Source organism: Lineus longissimus, chromosome 5 (assembly GCF_910592395.1).
Source record: "Lineus longissimus chromosome 5, tnLinLong1.2, whole genome shotgun sequence".
Taxonomy (NCBI): domain Eukaryota; kingdom Metazoa; phylum Nemertea; class Pilidiophora; order Heteronemertea; family Lineidae; genus Lineus; species Lineus longissimus.
Genome location: NC_088312.1, coordinates 15,553,491 through 15,570,966, shown reverse-complemented (window position 1 = coordinate 15,570,966; position 17,476 = coordinate 15,553,491). Strand labels below are relative to the sequence as shown.

Sequence of the window (17,476 nt, the reverse complement as noted above, 5' to 3'; positions counted from 1 at the left end):
CCCGTCTCTTCAATGGGTCAGAGCATTCCTAATGTGAAGCAGTAAGACTACACAGACAAAATATGCTCAACAGAAATTAGCTTTTTTCATATCGAATCAAATAATCAGCAATGAACTTGGTGAAGCAACCTGTCACACATTTATCACTATCTGAAAGTACTTTCTTGACATCGTAATGTAATATACTAAAATGGTGATTGATATATGGTGCATAGTGGAGATATTTGATGGTATCTATAGCTTAGTGAGAGGAGAGCAGTATTTTACAGGACTCTCGTATTGCCTCAAAAATATCACAATTGGGATTTGGTATAAGAGGGGACAATTGCAAGGAAGACACACCCCTCTAATTTTTGTTTTATTGGACTAAGATGATAGGAAATCTTAAATTACATTCAAAATCACAAGTGACATCCCTAAAATTGCCTCAAAGGTGTGTCAGTGGTGTGCCACTGATGTAAGTAAGATGCACGTACATCTTGCATAACATTCACGCAACCTCTGCGAAACTGACGCGAAGCAGAAGGGAGGTTAATTGTGATTTGGACTGTAGGTATAAACATAACAGTCCGCTTCGAATTTTAACTTATATTTCAAACAACCTGGCCAAATTATAATATCAATAACACTTTATTTCGGATTTGGACCATTTAAGCCACTAGGAATCTCACTCCCCAAGGAGGGGATGTACGCTGAGACAAATTATAATGAAGGATAATATAAATGAGTTCTGCGGTCGAGAGCTTTCAGGCCATAGAGAATTAGCGAGTGCTGAGACGGTGACGAGGACCGTGGAATCAATTTAAATTTATCTTCACTAAACCTGTTAAGTTTCTGAGCTAGTATTGAGCCATCAACGCACTAATGTAATTTCTAGCTTCCGGTATACAACTCGTAACAAATCGTTACTGGAAGAAGAGATGTCTAGTTGGAATTTCACCGGAAAAACTTGTACAAGGGAGTGGGAGTTTGACCACACAGGTACACAGTGCACTTCACCTGTAGGGGATTCCACCAGGTATGATCCAACAACCATTCAAGAAGATCTTTACTCATTGAGAAATCAAAGAACAAAATTGTACAGATGGATGTATATAGCGTATTCCGTAACAGCAACGTTCATTCACCACAAACTTGATACTGTAGTCAGATTTTTAATCTGCTCACTTAATGTATGAGTTCTCCACCAAACAGGGTCATGTACAGTCCCAATCACAATTGACATCCGTCCTGCTTCACGTTAGTGATGCACAACATATGTGCAAGTTGCACGCAGAGTGGTGTGTCAGATATCACTTTATGTTGCGAGTAAATTAAGCACAACTTACGCACAACCTACGCGCTCAGTAGTGCATCAATGACGCACCGCAAATGACGCAACTTGAGGGATGACAATTGTGATTAGGACTGTAGTTCAAAACTATTCAGTCGGCAAATTTGTGTAAATTTTAACTCGCATTGGTGTTAAATTTGCCTTTAACTGGGCTGAACTAAAGGAGATAATACTTAATTGAAGTTAATGCCAAGTAAATGACCATAGAGTTTTGAGCATCAAGGCCTCACCCCTTCTGTCATAAACCTTGACTTTTCAAGATGTGACACTTTTCAAGTCACACTGGTACTTCAGGGATAGCTGTGAAAAGTTATGTCAACCCAATCTGACATTGATGACTACTGTTTGACTTACTTCGAAGGTAATATGCCTTTGATTGAATATGGAAGCCTGGAACGGGTTGCATGATGGTTGTGTTGATGGCAGGGAGGCTCTCGATCAGATCTATCACATATTTGCGGCCAATCTTAGGTAGACTGTACACTGAAAGACAGGAGAGGGGAAGACATAAGACATAAACTAGTATCATATGTGTTACGAATAGCAAATGGAGCATTTGAACTCCTAAGTGAGCAATGACAACATCTGAAAAACAAGAGTATCCTGATCTTCCGCTCAACTGCAACGTTTAAGGCCTTATTCTGAAAATGAAACGGCCGAGCACCATTGTGCTCACCAGAACAAACTTTTGTCGACAAGGTTTTGTGACAGAAAGGTTCATATATCCTGAAGAAAAAGTGTGGAAGTCAATCTGAACTTGTTTACAATCAAACTGCCAATTTACTCAAGTTCGACTTCTGTGACATCCATAAACACATTTTTGGTACTCTTTTGGGAACTGATCTAGAACATGAATCTATCGCATCTGGTGGCTGCTTAATTAATGCAATGATAATCAATAGCAATCAATGATCAATACACCCATCCCTGGCCACAGATATCGGCTGGTAAATACCTTGATTGAAAATCAAAGATCGTATCCCATTATACAGATTCATTTAGAATGACCGGAACTTGAACTCCTTGCTAATCACGGAAATATTTCAATATTATGATATCAATAATATTGATATTATAAGCCTTATTCTTGATTTACAACTTACACTGACATACTGCACATCACGGCATGTGCAACAGGTTCAATTAGAGATGATCTGGTCTGACTCACATGTGTCAGGTCATGGGTTCAAACCCTGCTCTGGCTCTTGCCCACAGGTTGGCTACAATCAAAACAGAGGACAATTTCCTATACTCATTTGGTGTCTGGTCTGGTGATCCCTTGGCCCTTGGTGTCGGTCTGGAGATACCTAGGCCCTTGGATTCAGTCTGGAGATCCCTGGGCCCTTGTTGTCAGTCTGGAGATCCTTGGCCCCTTGGTGTCAGTCTGGAGAGCCTTGGGCCCTTGGTGTCAGTCTGGAGAGCCTAGGGCCCTAGTCTCAGTCTGTAGAGCCCTGGGCCCTTGGAGAGTTCTTTCATAGGAAGTAATCTCAGCAACCTGTGGCGGACAGCCAGAGTATGATTTGAACCCATGACCTGACACATTCGAGTCACAACAATGTGATGCGATGAAACCGGATGGGATTTAGCGTCATAGAATTCTCATCATCATCGTCATCATTATTTTGTGTAAGGCTACCAGCACTTCATTGGCACAGTAATTACCTACAGGACTTCATACAGAAGATTAATGCACTAAAAACCAATCCATGGCGTATCTCCCATAGATTGTACTCGGACCATCAACCATGCAGGTAATTTCCCTTGTGACGATGGTATCAATAAAGAAAATGATAACTAACAGTCAGTCAAACCACAGCCACTGGCAGCGATGGGATCGAGCACAAATAAGGCTGATTTTCAGCAGACATCAATATTTTCCAAATGGTATGTGCAAAATGTTGTTAGAGAGGTCCTGGGCATTTCCAAATCCTACTCGCACTTAAAGTTATGCCTTTAGAAGTGTGGTGTCGCTCGACTTTGTATCTGAAACAGTGAAAAGCAAGTATCATACTTTTTTTCGCCCACTTTTTAACCTGCCGACCTGAGGCCTTTCCATTAAAAGTCATGGGAACCAGAAAGGAATTTTTACAGAACAATCTATCAAAATCTATCAAATACAGCCCCTACATGTATATATACATGTAGGGGCTGTATTTGATAGATATACTTCTATTGACACTTTGAGTGAAATGAGACAAATGTATAAACTAATGGTTTTTGGTTTTTCTGTTTTCAGCTTTTGAAAAAAAACTTTAAAAATCTGTAACGGTTTTCCGCCCAACACAAATAAACACCTGGTAGACATTTTTCAGCAAAATAAAACTCCTTTGGTTTTTCAGAATCTAAAAAATTATTAGGGGTCATCATTTTACCAAAAGACCTTTACTGGGTGCATGCATGTATATGTTGGCAGCAAATACATTCAAAGGTGTTTTGAAAGCTCAAAAATCAGCAGTGTTCATAGAAAATGAGGATCAGTGTTGTCTTCAAAACAAATCTCTTTATCATCCAACCAAGGGCAACAACTTTTTTCACCATACTCCACCTGTTCTTTGGTGTATCGTTCATTTCAAAACAGCAGTTAGAAGAAGAATCCCGTAGCTTAACACGTTCAGTGCCAAGTAACATACATTTGTAGATCAACGTCTGACAACTTTTCATGTTCAGAGCCAGCCGACGTTATACGTCAACTTATTATTTATACTACATGTAATTATTTTAAATGTTTCCAGGAACTATTTTGTGGGTTGGGGTGTCAGAAAGTGGGTATTTTCATCATTTTTTCCAACTATTCAACAGCAAAAATAAAATATATATCTAGGATTGAGAATCATGTTTTCTCTATTGATTCAGTAAGCTCTGATCTTTGAGAAACTAATGAAAAATATTTATAAACGAACTATATCTCTGACCGATTTTCTATGGGAAGTCCTGGGAAAGGGGGTTTGGTTGAAACCTGAGCCCTTGTAGGACTCTTTAAACCTGTTAAATAATTCGCTGGCGCTGAAAGTGTTAAGCTGCAAAGGAATGTACTCTTGTTCTTTTCCCCATGAAATATTTCGTTATTTTTATTTTGTCGGTTCCATCCCGCTGTTTACAAGAGGTATAATGGAGCAGCATCTATTTACTACAGAGACAAGATAGACCACACAATTTCAACAGGTTGTAATCCTATGGTTGACTGAGGAAGTGCGTGTGGTAAATCACAAGAGCACACGTTCATCTCATCGTTGCTGGCTTTTAAATGTACCTGCCTTCATGGCCAGATTGTGTGTGTAGCAGTTCCAGAAGCCTCAACACCTGCTAATCATCCATTTGGTACATCTCTTCTTACTTCAGTCAATACCGGAACGAAAATCTAACAGTCGACAAGATTACTATCGACAAGTACTTGACTTGATTATTGAACAATCAGTGAGTGGTAAACTGTGAGGCTGCACCCTTCCTACTTCTCAACCAGTTTCGCTTTAACCGTTTACATCATATTTTTGAAAAATTTTATCACCGGCTGAAAAATATTTTTATGGACCTTTTCCACCATATAGATGACCGATGAAAATACCAATGCGCCAGTATAACAATCGTGAAAATGTTATTTGTTGATATTTTTTGCAAACATTTAGCGGATTACAGAGTTTGAGAGAGTTACATGAAACACTTAAGAAGAAAAGAATCAATAATCATGCGGTAAGTATTCAGGGAGGCGGGAGAGATCAATGAAACAATTGTTTACTTTTAAGAAGGAAAGTAAACAAGGATAAATAAGGAATATGTTATCTCCTAACTGCATGCAGAGGAAGCTGGACCAAACCAAACGTTAATGGATTACCAACACAATAAGTTACTAAGTGCATGTATATCAAATCATGACTTTTATGCAGTTGAAGTTTGATTTATTGCTTATGGGTTGTTTATAGATGTGAATGTAATGATACTTTGTGAAGAGGCGGCATTTGTGAGGAAACTGACTTGAGGAATAGTATAAATCTGGCTAGAATTCCTTTTGTCTCTGACAGAAGAATCGTTGGTTCAATAACCTTATTGCAGGACACTATAATATTTTCACAAACAATAATGGCAGCCAAAAGATGGTTTTACATTATGTTTTTAAATACACACATGTGATGTAGTGCAGTTCATCCATTAGTTTTGTGAGTAAATAGATGAATGAATGTGTGAATGATGTAAACCTTAATTGCTTTCCTAGACTCAACAGAGAAGGGCTTCATTCCATGTTACACCTGACTCTCACCTGTATACCTCCCTGAGGAATTCTCACCATCCCCATCCACCCCGTCAAACCAATTAAATACCTAAAAGGTCTTTGGGTGCATTTAATGTGCTTCATACAGTATTAATGAACTCAAACTATACCACACTGGTTTGAAGGAACTATAGTTAATTACGCTACCATTAAACATAATGAATACTGCTAATCCAGCTCATATGATTCTGAAGGCTTGAATTAGAGCCATTAATGATGATCCTTTGATTGCTAATTGTAGTGATCGGTAATCAGGTAACTCAGATGTGACAAGAATTCTTCAACACCAGTGAAACTGTTTTTGTCAAGAGAGCTTGATTATCAGATCACCTGACTTTCTCAAAATCCAAAAATCCAATCTCACCTGACCTGCAGTAATTTCTGAGAATGTATCAAAGGCAGGGGAGGGGAAGGGTTGTGATTGCAGAGCATAGTTTGTCAAGAATACTAAAGTTTTTCAGCCAACACAACTACCACTCTGTAGAGGTTTTAAAGAGAACTGAAAAACCCTTTGAGATTTATTTCAAAAACTGAAAAACCTTTAGGGATTGGCCAATTAATTCTCTGCAATATTTCTAAGGGTGCATATTCATGCTGGCTGAAAAAACCTAAAAGATTTTTCAGGAGCTCAAAACTCTTTATTTCTGTTCGTGTACACATTAAACAAACGATCACGCCAAGTGGAGCAACAGGGGAATGACGATGGATCATATCACCACTAAGCAACTCTACCACAGCCTCGCTCTAGGACCCCTTTGTATGAGACAAATGTGGCACCAGTGACACCACGTTCTAACTTGGGATTACTGAGGACAGGCTCACAATTTCTGATATCTCTAAATCAGGTGCTGCATCACACCTTGCATGATTTGGATTGAAGAAGGAAGCTAGAAGGACGGGTAAAAATGGCTATATGACATGATCATCGCTCATCCTACACAATAGCAATCACAAAGGCAGCACAAGAATAACTATAAGTCTCCCGAAATGGCCTCCAAATGAAGCTTGGTGTGGCAACTGAATCTAACCTTTCATTTCATGAAGAATGTCTGAATCTACTCCACACGTGGAAAATCACACGGGTTTCATGGCAGTCGAAACTTCATAATTGGTAAAGTGATATTCATATAATTATCGACATTTATTTTCCCAAAACGTGTGACCACTAACTTCACACGGGAAGGGGGCAGGTTTAGACATGAAACAATTGTAAGACTTTAACCTCTCACCCGGTTTTTCCTCATGCCATCCAACCTCAGGACCCCATCTCATTTCGGTGTCCATATATTCTCAGGGACAGGTTGGCAAACACCCTTGCCGACCTGTCCATTTAGCAAAAATACTGAATTCTTTCATGTTAGGATTTCTCCCTCAAGCCAAATATATAATCATATGTCGACAATTTTGGACTACAGCATCCCCTTTACTAAGATGTACAGGATCTGTGTTTGTTTTGTGCACACCCTGCTTAATAGATACCCAGGATATTGTAAAAATGGTTAGATTTGAATTTTAGCAAGTTACGTTGGAAAGTAACTGATGAGAAAAATAAATAGTACTCAAGTGTTACCAAAGACTGTCTTTATAAATCTTTGGTACAACACAGAATGTAAGATGTTTCTTGCCAAGGGTTATTCTGCATAAAGTACACTAATTCCCCAACATAGAATTGAAAGACATTTCTATGACTGTTCAGAGGTGACACAGACATTGATTGGCAAAGATTAATCAACATCTGGATACTTTAGCTAAAAGTGCTCTCAGCAATATTAGTCTTGGTTCCACTACAGGGTTCAGATCCGTTTCTATCGCATCCGCATCAGGTCCGAACTTAGCTTAGTCCGGACTAACGAATGTGGTGCAGTTCGACTACAGGATTGGTAAGTTAACAGGTACGGCTACAGGCGGCGCCACTCTATGTGCGTTAGGCTAAACTCTTCAAAACTGGAGGTATGGAAACATGGACAGCGAGCCATAGTTAGGATAAAGCACTAGAATTTACTTAAATTAAGAATTGAATAATGAAATGAGAAATGAGAACGAATCAGAGTTGACCTGTTGACAGAAATACCGCGTGTTGTTTTGACAGAACCAACACTTCCGCTCATGCGCAATACGTTCACATTGACACGCCACCTGTAGCCGTACTTAGTAACTTGATCTTAATCCGGACTAATGCGGTTCCATTACAGGTAATTTCTGCTTTAGATCCGGGTCTATTCTAAGTTCGGCTTAAATCCGCTTGTCCTATCCGCACTTAATAAGACCGCTCTTAGTGAGAGCCGGACTTGTTTAGTCCGGACTAGCTGTAATGGAATCACAACTAATTCGGATGTAGTCCGCACTTTCCTGTAGTGGAACCGCAACTATTAAATGGTTGTGTGATTCTTATCCAGGTAGCAAACATGATGAAACAAATTAGCCCTGCTCCCTCCCAATAGAAATCAGAACTTAAGTTCACTTCATTACCTCTTGTCATACATCATTTGACAACATTTTGATTTACCTTTGACAAACTGCTACCTTTTATGCAAACCTTCCTCCATAAAAACGCCAACCTCCGGAATCGTGAATGGCAAAGGATGTGTTTATTGATGGTTGAAGCAAGCAGAAGTACCATCAAGGGAGAGCTTCGGGGACCTGGAGGGGAAATTAGCCAGTTTGAATGGATGCCTGAGCAGTTACCACAGCGGTGACCCAGGGGTCATTGTTGGTGCAGGTTCCACACTTGTTCAAATGGCCATCAGCGGCTCAGATTCATGCTTGCCAATTAATGTGAGAGAGCGTGATTCATGGATTAGATCAGGACCAACATCCGCTCTGATTTAGAGATGAGCAGTGTTACATAACAGTGGACAGGAATACCTTGACTCACAAATTGGCAGGATAAGAAGTGTCAGGGATGACACCTTGAGATGAGAATAGTTACTCCTCAGAGATACAAGTCAAGATTGTCAAGCCATTATGTTCTCTTTGAGGAGCAGCAGCCTTATTTAGGTAGTTGTTCTCATCGGGAAATGAATCAGACTCTAGTCATTCATCACAAACTTACTCGCCAACCTCACACGATAAGTGGTGGTGAGAAATCTGTCCATTTCACAGGAAACTCTTCAAGAGGCTATATTAATGTGATCTCTCAAATTGAATTATGAATCAAGCTAATGTAATTTGAACCATCATTGGAACTTTAGAAGATAATTGGTGGCTTAGTAGGCCACACAAAAGCAGAGGAATATGCAATTATGGTTGTAATATTGAGAGTGTCTCACCAATATCTTGTTACTTTCCCTTCAATGATAAAACAGCACAAGCTCTAAATTTCCTGCTGAATTTAGGCTGGTTATCCTGAAGCCTACTGGTGATTTTCAGCAGCATTTTGGTGACCCAAGAATGACCAATCCCCTTCAGTGATATGAATCTCACCCACACAGCTCATGGGAAATGGAAAGCTATACTTCAGTATCCAATTTGGACAAATATAGGTAATGTTCTGAGAACGAATAATGAAGTTATACCATATTTATTAGGCAGATACAATCCAGGAAATTAGCAATGTATTCATGGCATTGTTAGATCGTCACAATTCAGACCACGAAGAACTATGCACAATCTCCTCGAATATGATGATTGGATGAACGAAAAACCCTTTGACACAGCAGCTTGTAGCCTCTGAATCCAGAAGCAATCTATTCTGGTATTTCATTTGGTGCCACTGAACGAGTGTACTCGGTTGGCCTTTTTGTCTCCTGTGACGTAGACCGGATATACTCGGTCACTGGCCGACAGTAACTTTGAAAATAATCAAGGCACTATCTGACATCATCTCTGAATACTAATCATTCAATCAGCATTTTCCATTGGGGTAGGTGGCTGCGTTTCACATGAAAGATGGCAGTTGGTGTGCGTCTGAGCAAACAAGAAAATATGCCAGGATGATTTGTCCAAACAATTAAAATCTTTACAAACAATCACAGACAAGAAAACAGAGCCACTTATGCTTGTTCAGGCTTTGCTTTTTACATCTGTCATTCAAAAACTTAGATAAACTTGAGGAATTAAAAAATTTCTAACTGTGTCATGGAAATACGTCTTTCTGCCAATTATTTCTGTTTTAGACAAAGCGGCTAATATTCGTTTTTTTAACTTTTGGATACTTTATAGAACCTGGATTCCTTGGCAGTAGCCTATATGAAAGAAGAAACAAATTGCTACCATTATATCAATAACGAAAGTAGTTTTGAGCAAAATATTTTGGTTCCAAATTGCCTTTTTCAGTTTTTTTCGTGTCATGTGCAATCGCCACAAAAATCACGTTGTGGCATCAAAGAGTTCATGAATGGGTCAATGACAATGGTAACCCAGTGTGTATTTCAGAACATATTCTGGTAGACAATCTGTAAATTTTGCAATTGAAACAATCGCTCACTTTGTTTACAGAACATAAGTATCACCAACTACCTTGACAAAGAAGCTGCACAAACAAAGAGCAATTTAAGCCACTTCTTATCAAAGCAAAGGTCGGCAACATTCCTGTCAAATCATCCTATTTCGGAGGCTAAACATCATACAGTACATGCACCCCATTTTATAAACAACAAAACGAGGTGCATATGGATAGGTCTATGAGTCTAATTTGCTTCAGGTTAGTCATGAAATTAATATTTCATGCCAGTTCTAGGGGGACTGAGCTACTCCTTTTGAAATAAGGCAATATAATATAGATTATTAAAAAAAACCTTAATAAACATTGAGGATGGCTATTTGATGGTAAATAGATAAGTGGCTTACTCTATCTTAATTCGAAACCATGTGAGTAATAAATAACTACTTATCGAGATGACTATCAGCAAATACCCCATGAACAAGGTGAGCGTTCGGTCCGATTTGATGGTCTACGTCTCAAAAACATTGCGAAGAAAACCTGAATGCCACCCACCAATGATAAGACCTCGTGCCACACATTTTATATAATTAACCTCATGAAATTATACACGGCATAGAACTCATTCCTTCCCATAAAAAAGAAAAAACAAAGTTACTATCATCCAATTGAAATGACCCATTAAAAATATCTTGATGTCCTCTCAATGTTTGCCTTTGCCAACACAAAAATGTCAGACAGTTGCTCATAACATTTAAGTAAAACATTCCAGGAGTAATAGAGGACAGTATGCACCGAGTCAACTGCTTTAGTGCAGGCAGGATATCCTCCGTCCTCTGCGAGTAGGGGAGAGGCATTCTCTGTTGGCACACAACGTTGTTTATGAGGCAGAAATACACATGATAAATGCACATCTTTAGCACCAATTTATAATGGGGCCTTGCCCACCGACCCCTGATATTGATTAATAATATTCAGTGGAACTTGACCTGTTGTCAATAGTCAGGCTGAAATGTCGGGGAGAACGCAATAGATATTGATAAATCTGTTGTTTTTCACAGAAGTATTAATTCTAATTGCCACTAAATTACACCCCCTGAATGAGCTTCTTAAACAAGAGGCCCATGGGCCTGGTGCTCAGCTGAATGTAGAGTTGCTCAGTTTCTTTCCAGTTTTATTTAAATATTCCATCACAAAACTGAGTTAAAAATGGTAAAGATGGCCGCGTGCCAAAATGAAGAGGAGCTTTGCTTGGTCCATCTGATTGTACAAATAACTTCATATAATGAGTGCAATTACAAGTTGAAGGTTGCAACAGAGGGTAAATCTTACTAGTTGTGATGGTTCCTTCGACAGTCACAACCCAGTACATGCATGGCCACTGACTTTGTCAGCTGAGCTATCATTGATTTTGCTAGGAGACATACATTGAACAATTCAGAAGAGAAGATTTCGTACATAGTCAATTTTGATGATATCATATTCCAAAATTACACAAAACATATTTTACTGTGGTTGAAGCCTTTAGGAATTTCAGGCCTATCAGTTTAAGTTCAAAGTAGTGTCAGCCTGTACACAACACTGTAGTTGCCCTTCAATCTGCAGGGGGAAGCATTTAATCAAAGGTCAATTCCAACCATTTAATTCATAGAGAGTCATAGAAAGTCATGTGATTGAGAAAAGACAATGTTTTCTGAGTAATGACCTGATAACTTAATAAAAAGTTGTGGGAACTATCAGCGATGACAATCAGACAGCTTGGGTTCCTTCCAGAATACCAAAGATCACATAAATGGCGGACTTCCGCAGCTGAAGTGTTATTGAGTGGGAATGCCAGCTCCACCACAAGTATCTGCGGCCCGCCATGGAGAACTGCTGCCTTGCATTCCAACGTAGATTCTCAGCCACAAAGTACACAGAAAGGTTGGCTTTGGAGTACCGCCTCTTGTTTACATATAACATTGGAGATAATAGACCCATCGGTTTCAGGAATTAAGACCGAGCTGGTGGTCCTTGCTTGTCCAATCAAGACTGATTGGGTAGACCAAAACCCAAGCCCCTTGCAAAGGGTTTTGCGCACAATCAGAGGGTATGACATTCTCCTCAAGCAGACTATCTTTTTCTTAGTGGTTACAACTCTCAATATGCCAATAAATAGCAAGTTAGCCTTGATTATTTTTCATTATCTATAAACATGTAATATATGCATTGCAGAAATAAGGCTTTAAATATTGAATATTCAATGACCGAATTACGCATTGTCATGTTTGAACCCTTTTTGCCTCCTACTTGGGTACTGTAGACGACCAGTCTTTCTTGAGACGTAGATGTTCATGCACACTTGGGTAGATATCGCTTCCTTCTTACTGTATGAGAGCTAGGTAACACCTCTATGTCGTTACCTGTTAGAGAATGCATTACCTATATGTGATGCAGATTCCAAGTCTGAGCAAAAAGGAAGGAGTACCTATAAACACTTAGCTACAGTCCAAATCACAATAGTCATCCCTAAATTCGCGTCATTAGTGCGTCATTGCCTACTACCCAGTGTAGGGCATGCGTAAGTCATGTCGGTCAAGAGTAATATATGGTTGTTGACGGGCAGCAGAAAATATGACCACATCACTCCAGTGCTACACCATCTGCACTGGCTGCCCGTCCAACAACGTATAAAGTTTAAAATTTTAACTTTTGCTTTCAGAGCCGTGCAGGACGCAGGCCCCAACTATCTCCAGCTCCCACTCCAGAGGCCAAGTCTCAGGACGAGGGCAAACTCGGCTCCAACTCTGGAGTGGAAGCGGGCCCAAAAGGTTACGGCCGGGGATAGAGCCTTCGCGGTCTGTGCCCCACGACTCTGGAATGCTTTGCCAATAACGATGCGGGCCATCGATTATTTTAAATTTTTTAAAAGATCACTCAAGGACTCACCTTTTTATTGAAGCTTTTGGGTAATTGTTTTATCTCACCTTTTTATGCATGTACAAAATGGTTTTATCTCTGTAAAGCGCCGCTGACAATTTATTTTTAAGCGGCGCTATATAAATTTTTTATTATTATTATTATATGCGGAACTCAGAGAGATAAGCCTGTCACTGTTGCGTCTTTAGCATACATTGCGCGTCACTGCTGTGAAGTAGGACGGATGTCAATTGTGATTTGGACTGTAAGTCTTGCTTGACAAAAAACTCTTGAATAACCTTTGATATTGAGAATTGGATTGTGCTTATTTTAGTAAATAATGTCAAGTTTTGTCAGATGTCGACACCAAAAAACACAATTGTATGAATCAGAAAAAGTGAAGAATGTCATGAACACCACTTATACTGCAATTCAGTAATTCTCAATCGGGACACTATTTTTTAGGACACACACTATGCAAAAACTCTTAAATTTAATTACATTGTGCTGTGGCAAAGTGCATTTCACCATTTTTTTCATTCACACACTCATTAACAAATCACTTCAGAAACCACAGCAATTGGTATGGTGCTTGTAAATTATTTCTTCTACCCTGATAAGCCACCCGATCAGGTGAAATCACTCTCATGTTCCACTGAACTCAAAGAAGACAGCTACATCAGCTCAGGGCAAAGCAGTATCTCCTGGATGTCTTGTAATATCTGGCATGATATGCTTCCTCAGTCTGGGATGATGGGTCCAGCATGGTCTAATCAGTCAAGGGATTATCCCTGTCTAGACCACAATCGATTAGATCCATGGGCAGATGCCAGAGAAGGGCAAGGATGCAGACTTCTCTTTTGCTGCATTTAAACTGAAATTGAGTTGACACCGTTTTCCCTTAAGTGCTGTCAAAAAAATGATCTGGTTACACCAATTTCAAAATGGCTGTTCCACACATGGCCTATGCGAATTCAATTCGGTTTGAAAGTGCTACACTTGTTGCATAATATGGCAGTGTGCCAACAACAGAAAATCTTCATACTAGCTGCAGAGGTGCCCACTCTAAATCGGAGTTCTGGAATACAGTTATAATCATTTTAACTGAAAATACCAACTATGACAATACGCATTAAAGTTTAAATGCACACTCGATTCCATTCAAAATGCCTGTGATACCACAACACTTGGAGAAGTAGGGATCGATGACCTCACAAGGTTTGAAGAGAGGCTAGGGATTAGACCCATGACCCATAGATTGTAGGCTGGACAACGGTACCATACCATGCTCCACATAAATATGTTCAAATCATCGCATACCCCTTTAATATTCATTCCCTGCATCATTTATCACAGTTAGCTTCATAAAAGAGAACAATATTTGCCAGCAAGCAACCATTATTGTGAACAATGGTGTATTTAGCGGAGTCACTTCCCCTTAAATCCTTCTTAGCTGTGACTTTGCCCGCTTCATTTAACTCCCTGATAGATGACTTTTCACCTCAGTGGATTGGTGTATTATCAACATTTGCCGCAACTGACTGGACAAACTCACAATTTTGTGGCTGCGGAAGGTTCAACCATGACAACAAGAATGGACCTTGGTCAAGTTATGGTTCAGTTGTCCAGTAAATCTGACCAGTGTCTAAATAGCCATGAAATGAATTAGTTTGAAAACACCCATTGCCATTTTCGTGGTAACTCAAATTAGCCCCACAGAAATTGAGGTGAAAACTCTTTATCCATATCTGATGAGCCTCAGTTGATTTCATTTGATATTTATGCATGAATGCAACCAACCTGAAATGTAAGGCTTCAAATACTTTAGAGAGTCCCGAGTGGCTGCATGCATTTATTACATGGGTGATAGGACCCTGCCGACGCCAATGACCACAAGAAACTTTCAGATAGGAATGAGCAACTGAGCTCCAGATGGCTGACTTTGTGCGTGTCTTTATGAAGAATGTGTTTTTAAAACAGTTTAAGCTGATAAGATCGGTTTACTCAGAATACCCATTTACAGATCCATAGAAAGCATGTTGGAGAACAACTCTTTAAGCTGAGAAATAAATATAGTTTCTTCCATGATCAGGAGATGGCCTTTGTGAGCAGTGGGAATATTCATTTAAAAAGCTTTTTTCCACATTGTACAGCTATATATTCTTTCCCAAAGATACTTCGCCAAAAAAATTCTGGTCAAGAAGGACACCAAAAAATGTTTTTCATTCAGATTTTGGCCACTTAATAGAAGACCTATGGAGACAAAAACGTGTTTTTCCCCCTCCATGTCCAAAGAACTAGCTACGGGCCAGAATCATCTTGCAAGTCCACCACCAAAGTTTGTTCATTATAGAGTCACCCCTAATGAAAGGGCCAGTCAAGCTTTGGTTTATGAGACACTTTTTACTTCCAAACTTCTAACTCTAATGCCAGGTGGCTGGTGAGAAGGTAGTTTGTACCCTACAGTATATTCAAGTAGCTTGCGGCTAACTAACCAGCAAACTGGTGAAAGGATGAAGATGGGGTTAATTCAACAGGATTTTGTTAGTGGATCAACAACATCGAGGACTGTTTCACAAATGACGAGGAGGCGGCCAAAGAAATCTCTGTCATACACACCAAGCATACACATTCCTAAAACACATGCAGTGGCACCTGTGGCAATTAACAATGGTAATGCTAGGAAGCCAGGTTCCTCAGAACATGATCACGGCACAGGGCTAAAAAAAATTAGGCTTTTCGACTGGTAATAGAAAATGGTAATTCCTCCATCTTGATGGATACGACCAGAATTAATCGGCCAGACTGCTGACGTTGCAATCAGCTTGGTTGGTCTACTCAACCAATGAGTACCAATCATAGAGAACGCAAACACTAGAGACGGCAAACACTGGCGCCATGCGCCCCATCATGGGAAGGTCCACATTGACATGGACCAAAACATGGGAAGAAACTCTATGAGGAGGGGGAGCAGGAAGGTGGGGAGGGGGTCACACTGGTTGGCAAAAACATTGCACAGGGGTAAGGCAATGGAAATCATTTTAACAGTACCGCCATAAGAATACAAATTGCCTCCGATTTTTTCAACAGAAACCACCATGTTCTGGTTACACCCAATCATCTTCATGTACGTATCAGGCTACAGCCAATTTATTCTTCTGCCTTCAGAATGTGACCAAGAAGCTAAGGCACCAGACAGTTTCCTAGCCAATATCTCAATAACGCAGAGCAATATCTGGGCTTTTCTTCATCGCAACATTCCGAAACTAGTTGCCCACGGCCATCCATCTTTGATTAACTACTCCCTTCAGAAAAACAACCCTTATAATGAATACTCTCTGATATCCTTTCGCCTTTTAGGTAATATTTTCATGTTTCTTTGCTGTCTGCTCGGATTTTAATCAAAGAAATATGACTTATGCCAAAGGCTGCAGAAAATACATATTTAAAAATTTTTATTGGGCAGAATATCTTGACAGAGGATCATTTACATTAAGGCTACATAAGATAAGTTTGATAACATTATCTAATAGAATTTGCTAAAGTCCAATCTCTTTGATTTCAAACCCTTCATGGGGTTATTAGCATGAGTCAGGCTCTGAGATAGTTGATGCTGTTTTTTATCATGGGAATACTGGAAGACCATCATATTCACCTGATGTTTAAGGAATTGATACCTCACTGGCGAATTTGATTCTCTCACCAAAACCGCTGGGTGGAACTGAAATGTTGGTCAAAACCTCGGCAGAGGAACGAGGCTTCGTTTGCGCATAGTGCATTTACACTTTGAAATGTGGTTCCTTCTAAATCCAGGTATTTTGGATTTTAAAATTTATCACTGTTCTCTTTTTATAGTTTTTAAAACATACTCTTCAACACCTCAAAAAGCACAGACAGTGCACCAACCACCTATGGTGCCGTCGGCAAATGTGAAGAGAGGGATTGTCAAGGTGTTTGTAATTGACCAACCGGACAAGAAGAAGCAAAACAAATACACTTGAAAGAAGTTTTCCAAATTCGGTGCCAGTGACTTTCATTGTGTTGACAAAGCACCCCTGGTGGCCAGAACGAGTGGGATAGGGTAAAATCTGGAAAGAAGTGAAATTTTACTTATAGGAGTAAAATAATGGAAAAAATTTATTAAGAGCTTAAAAATAATTTGGGTATTGTGAAATAAATGGGTTTTTCTAGATGCAACACTCGGTGAGAAAAATTAAAATGATGAAAATCACCACCAGTCAAGCCTACAATATAAATTTGTTGGCAAACCAAGCTCTATAAAGGGACTTATGCAAAATTTTGTGTGTTCACGAAGAGCTCCCAAAGGCAAAAATGGGAATTGGATAAGGTCAGATTTCGAAAGAAACAACATCCAGAAGACATGACTAAAATATGAAGAGAAAATATTTCGTGATTCTTGAGTTATTGATCAGACATTGGAAAATGTCAATGACTGAGTGACTGAGTGATTGACTGAGTGGCAGCAAACATTGTGACATGTTTCCCACTGACTGCCATGAGTAAAAGTGTTGGAAATAAAAAGAGTTATCAGCAGATCTGTCAGAACCATGATAACATAAAAACCTTTCTGATCAAGTAT

At 39.5% G+C, this 17,476-nt stretch overlaps 1 protein-coding gene across 7 annotated transcripts in view; it reads right to left on the bottom strand.

Annotated features, from left to right (window-relative positions):
- The window catches only part of LOC135488063 (protein kinase C-binding protein NELL1-like), a 137,236-nt gene that overhangs the window by 67,384 nt on the left and 52,376 nt on the right, over window positions 1-17,476 (bottom strand). For all 7 annotated transcript variants that reach the window (XM_064772454.1, XM_064772457.1, XM_064772456.1 and 4 more), the window contains exon 2: window positions 1,688-1,816. In XM_064772454.1, coding sequence (XP_064628524.1) covers window positions 1,688-1,816 — 129 coding nt within the window. The remainder of the gene's footprint in view (window positions 1-1,687; window positions 1,817-17,476) is intronic.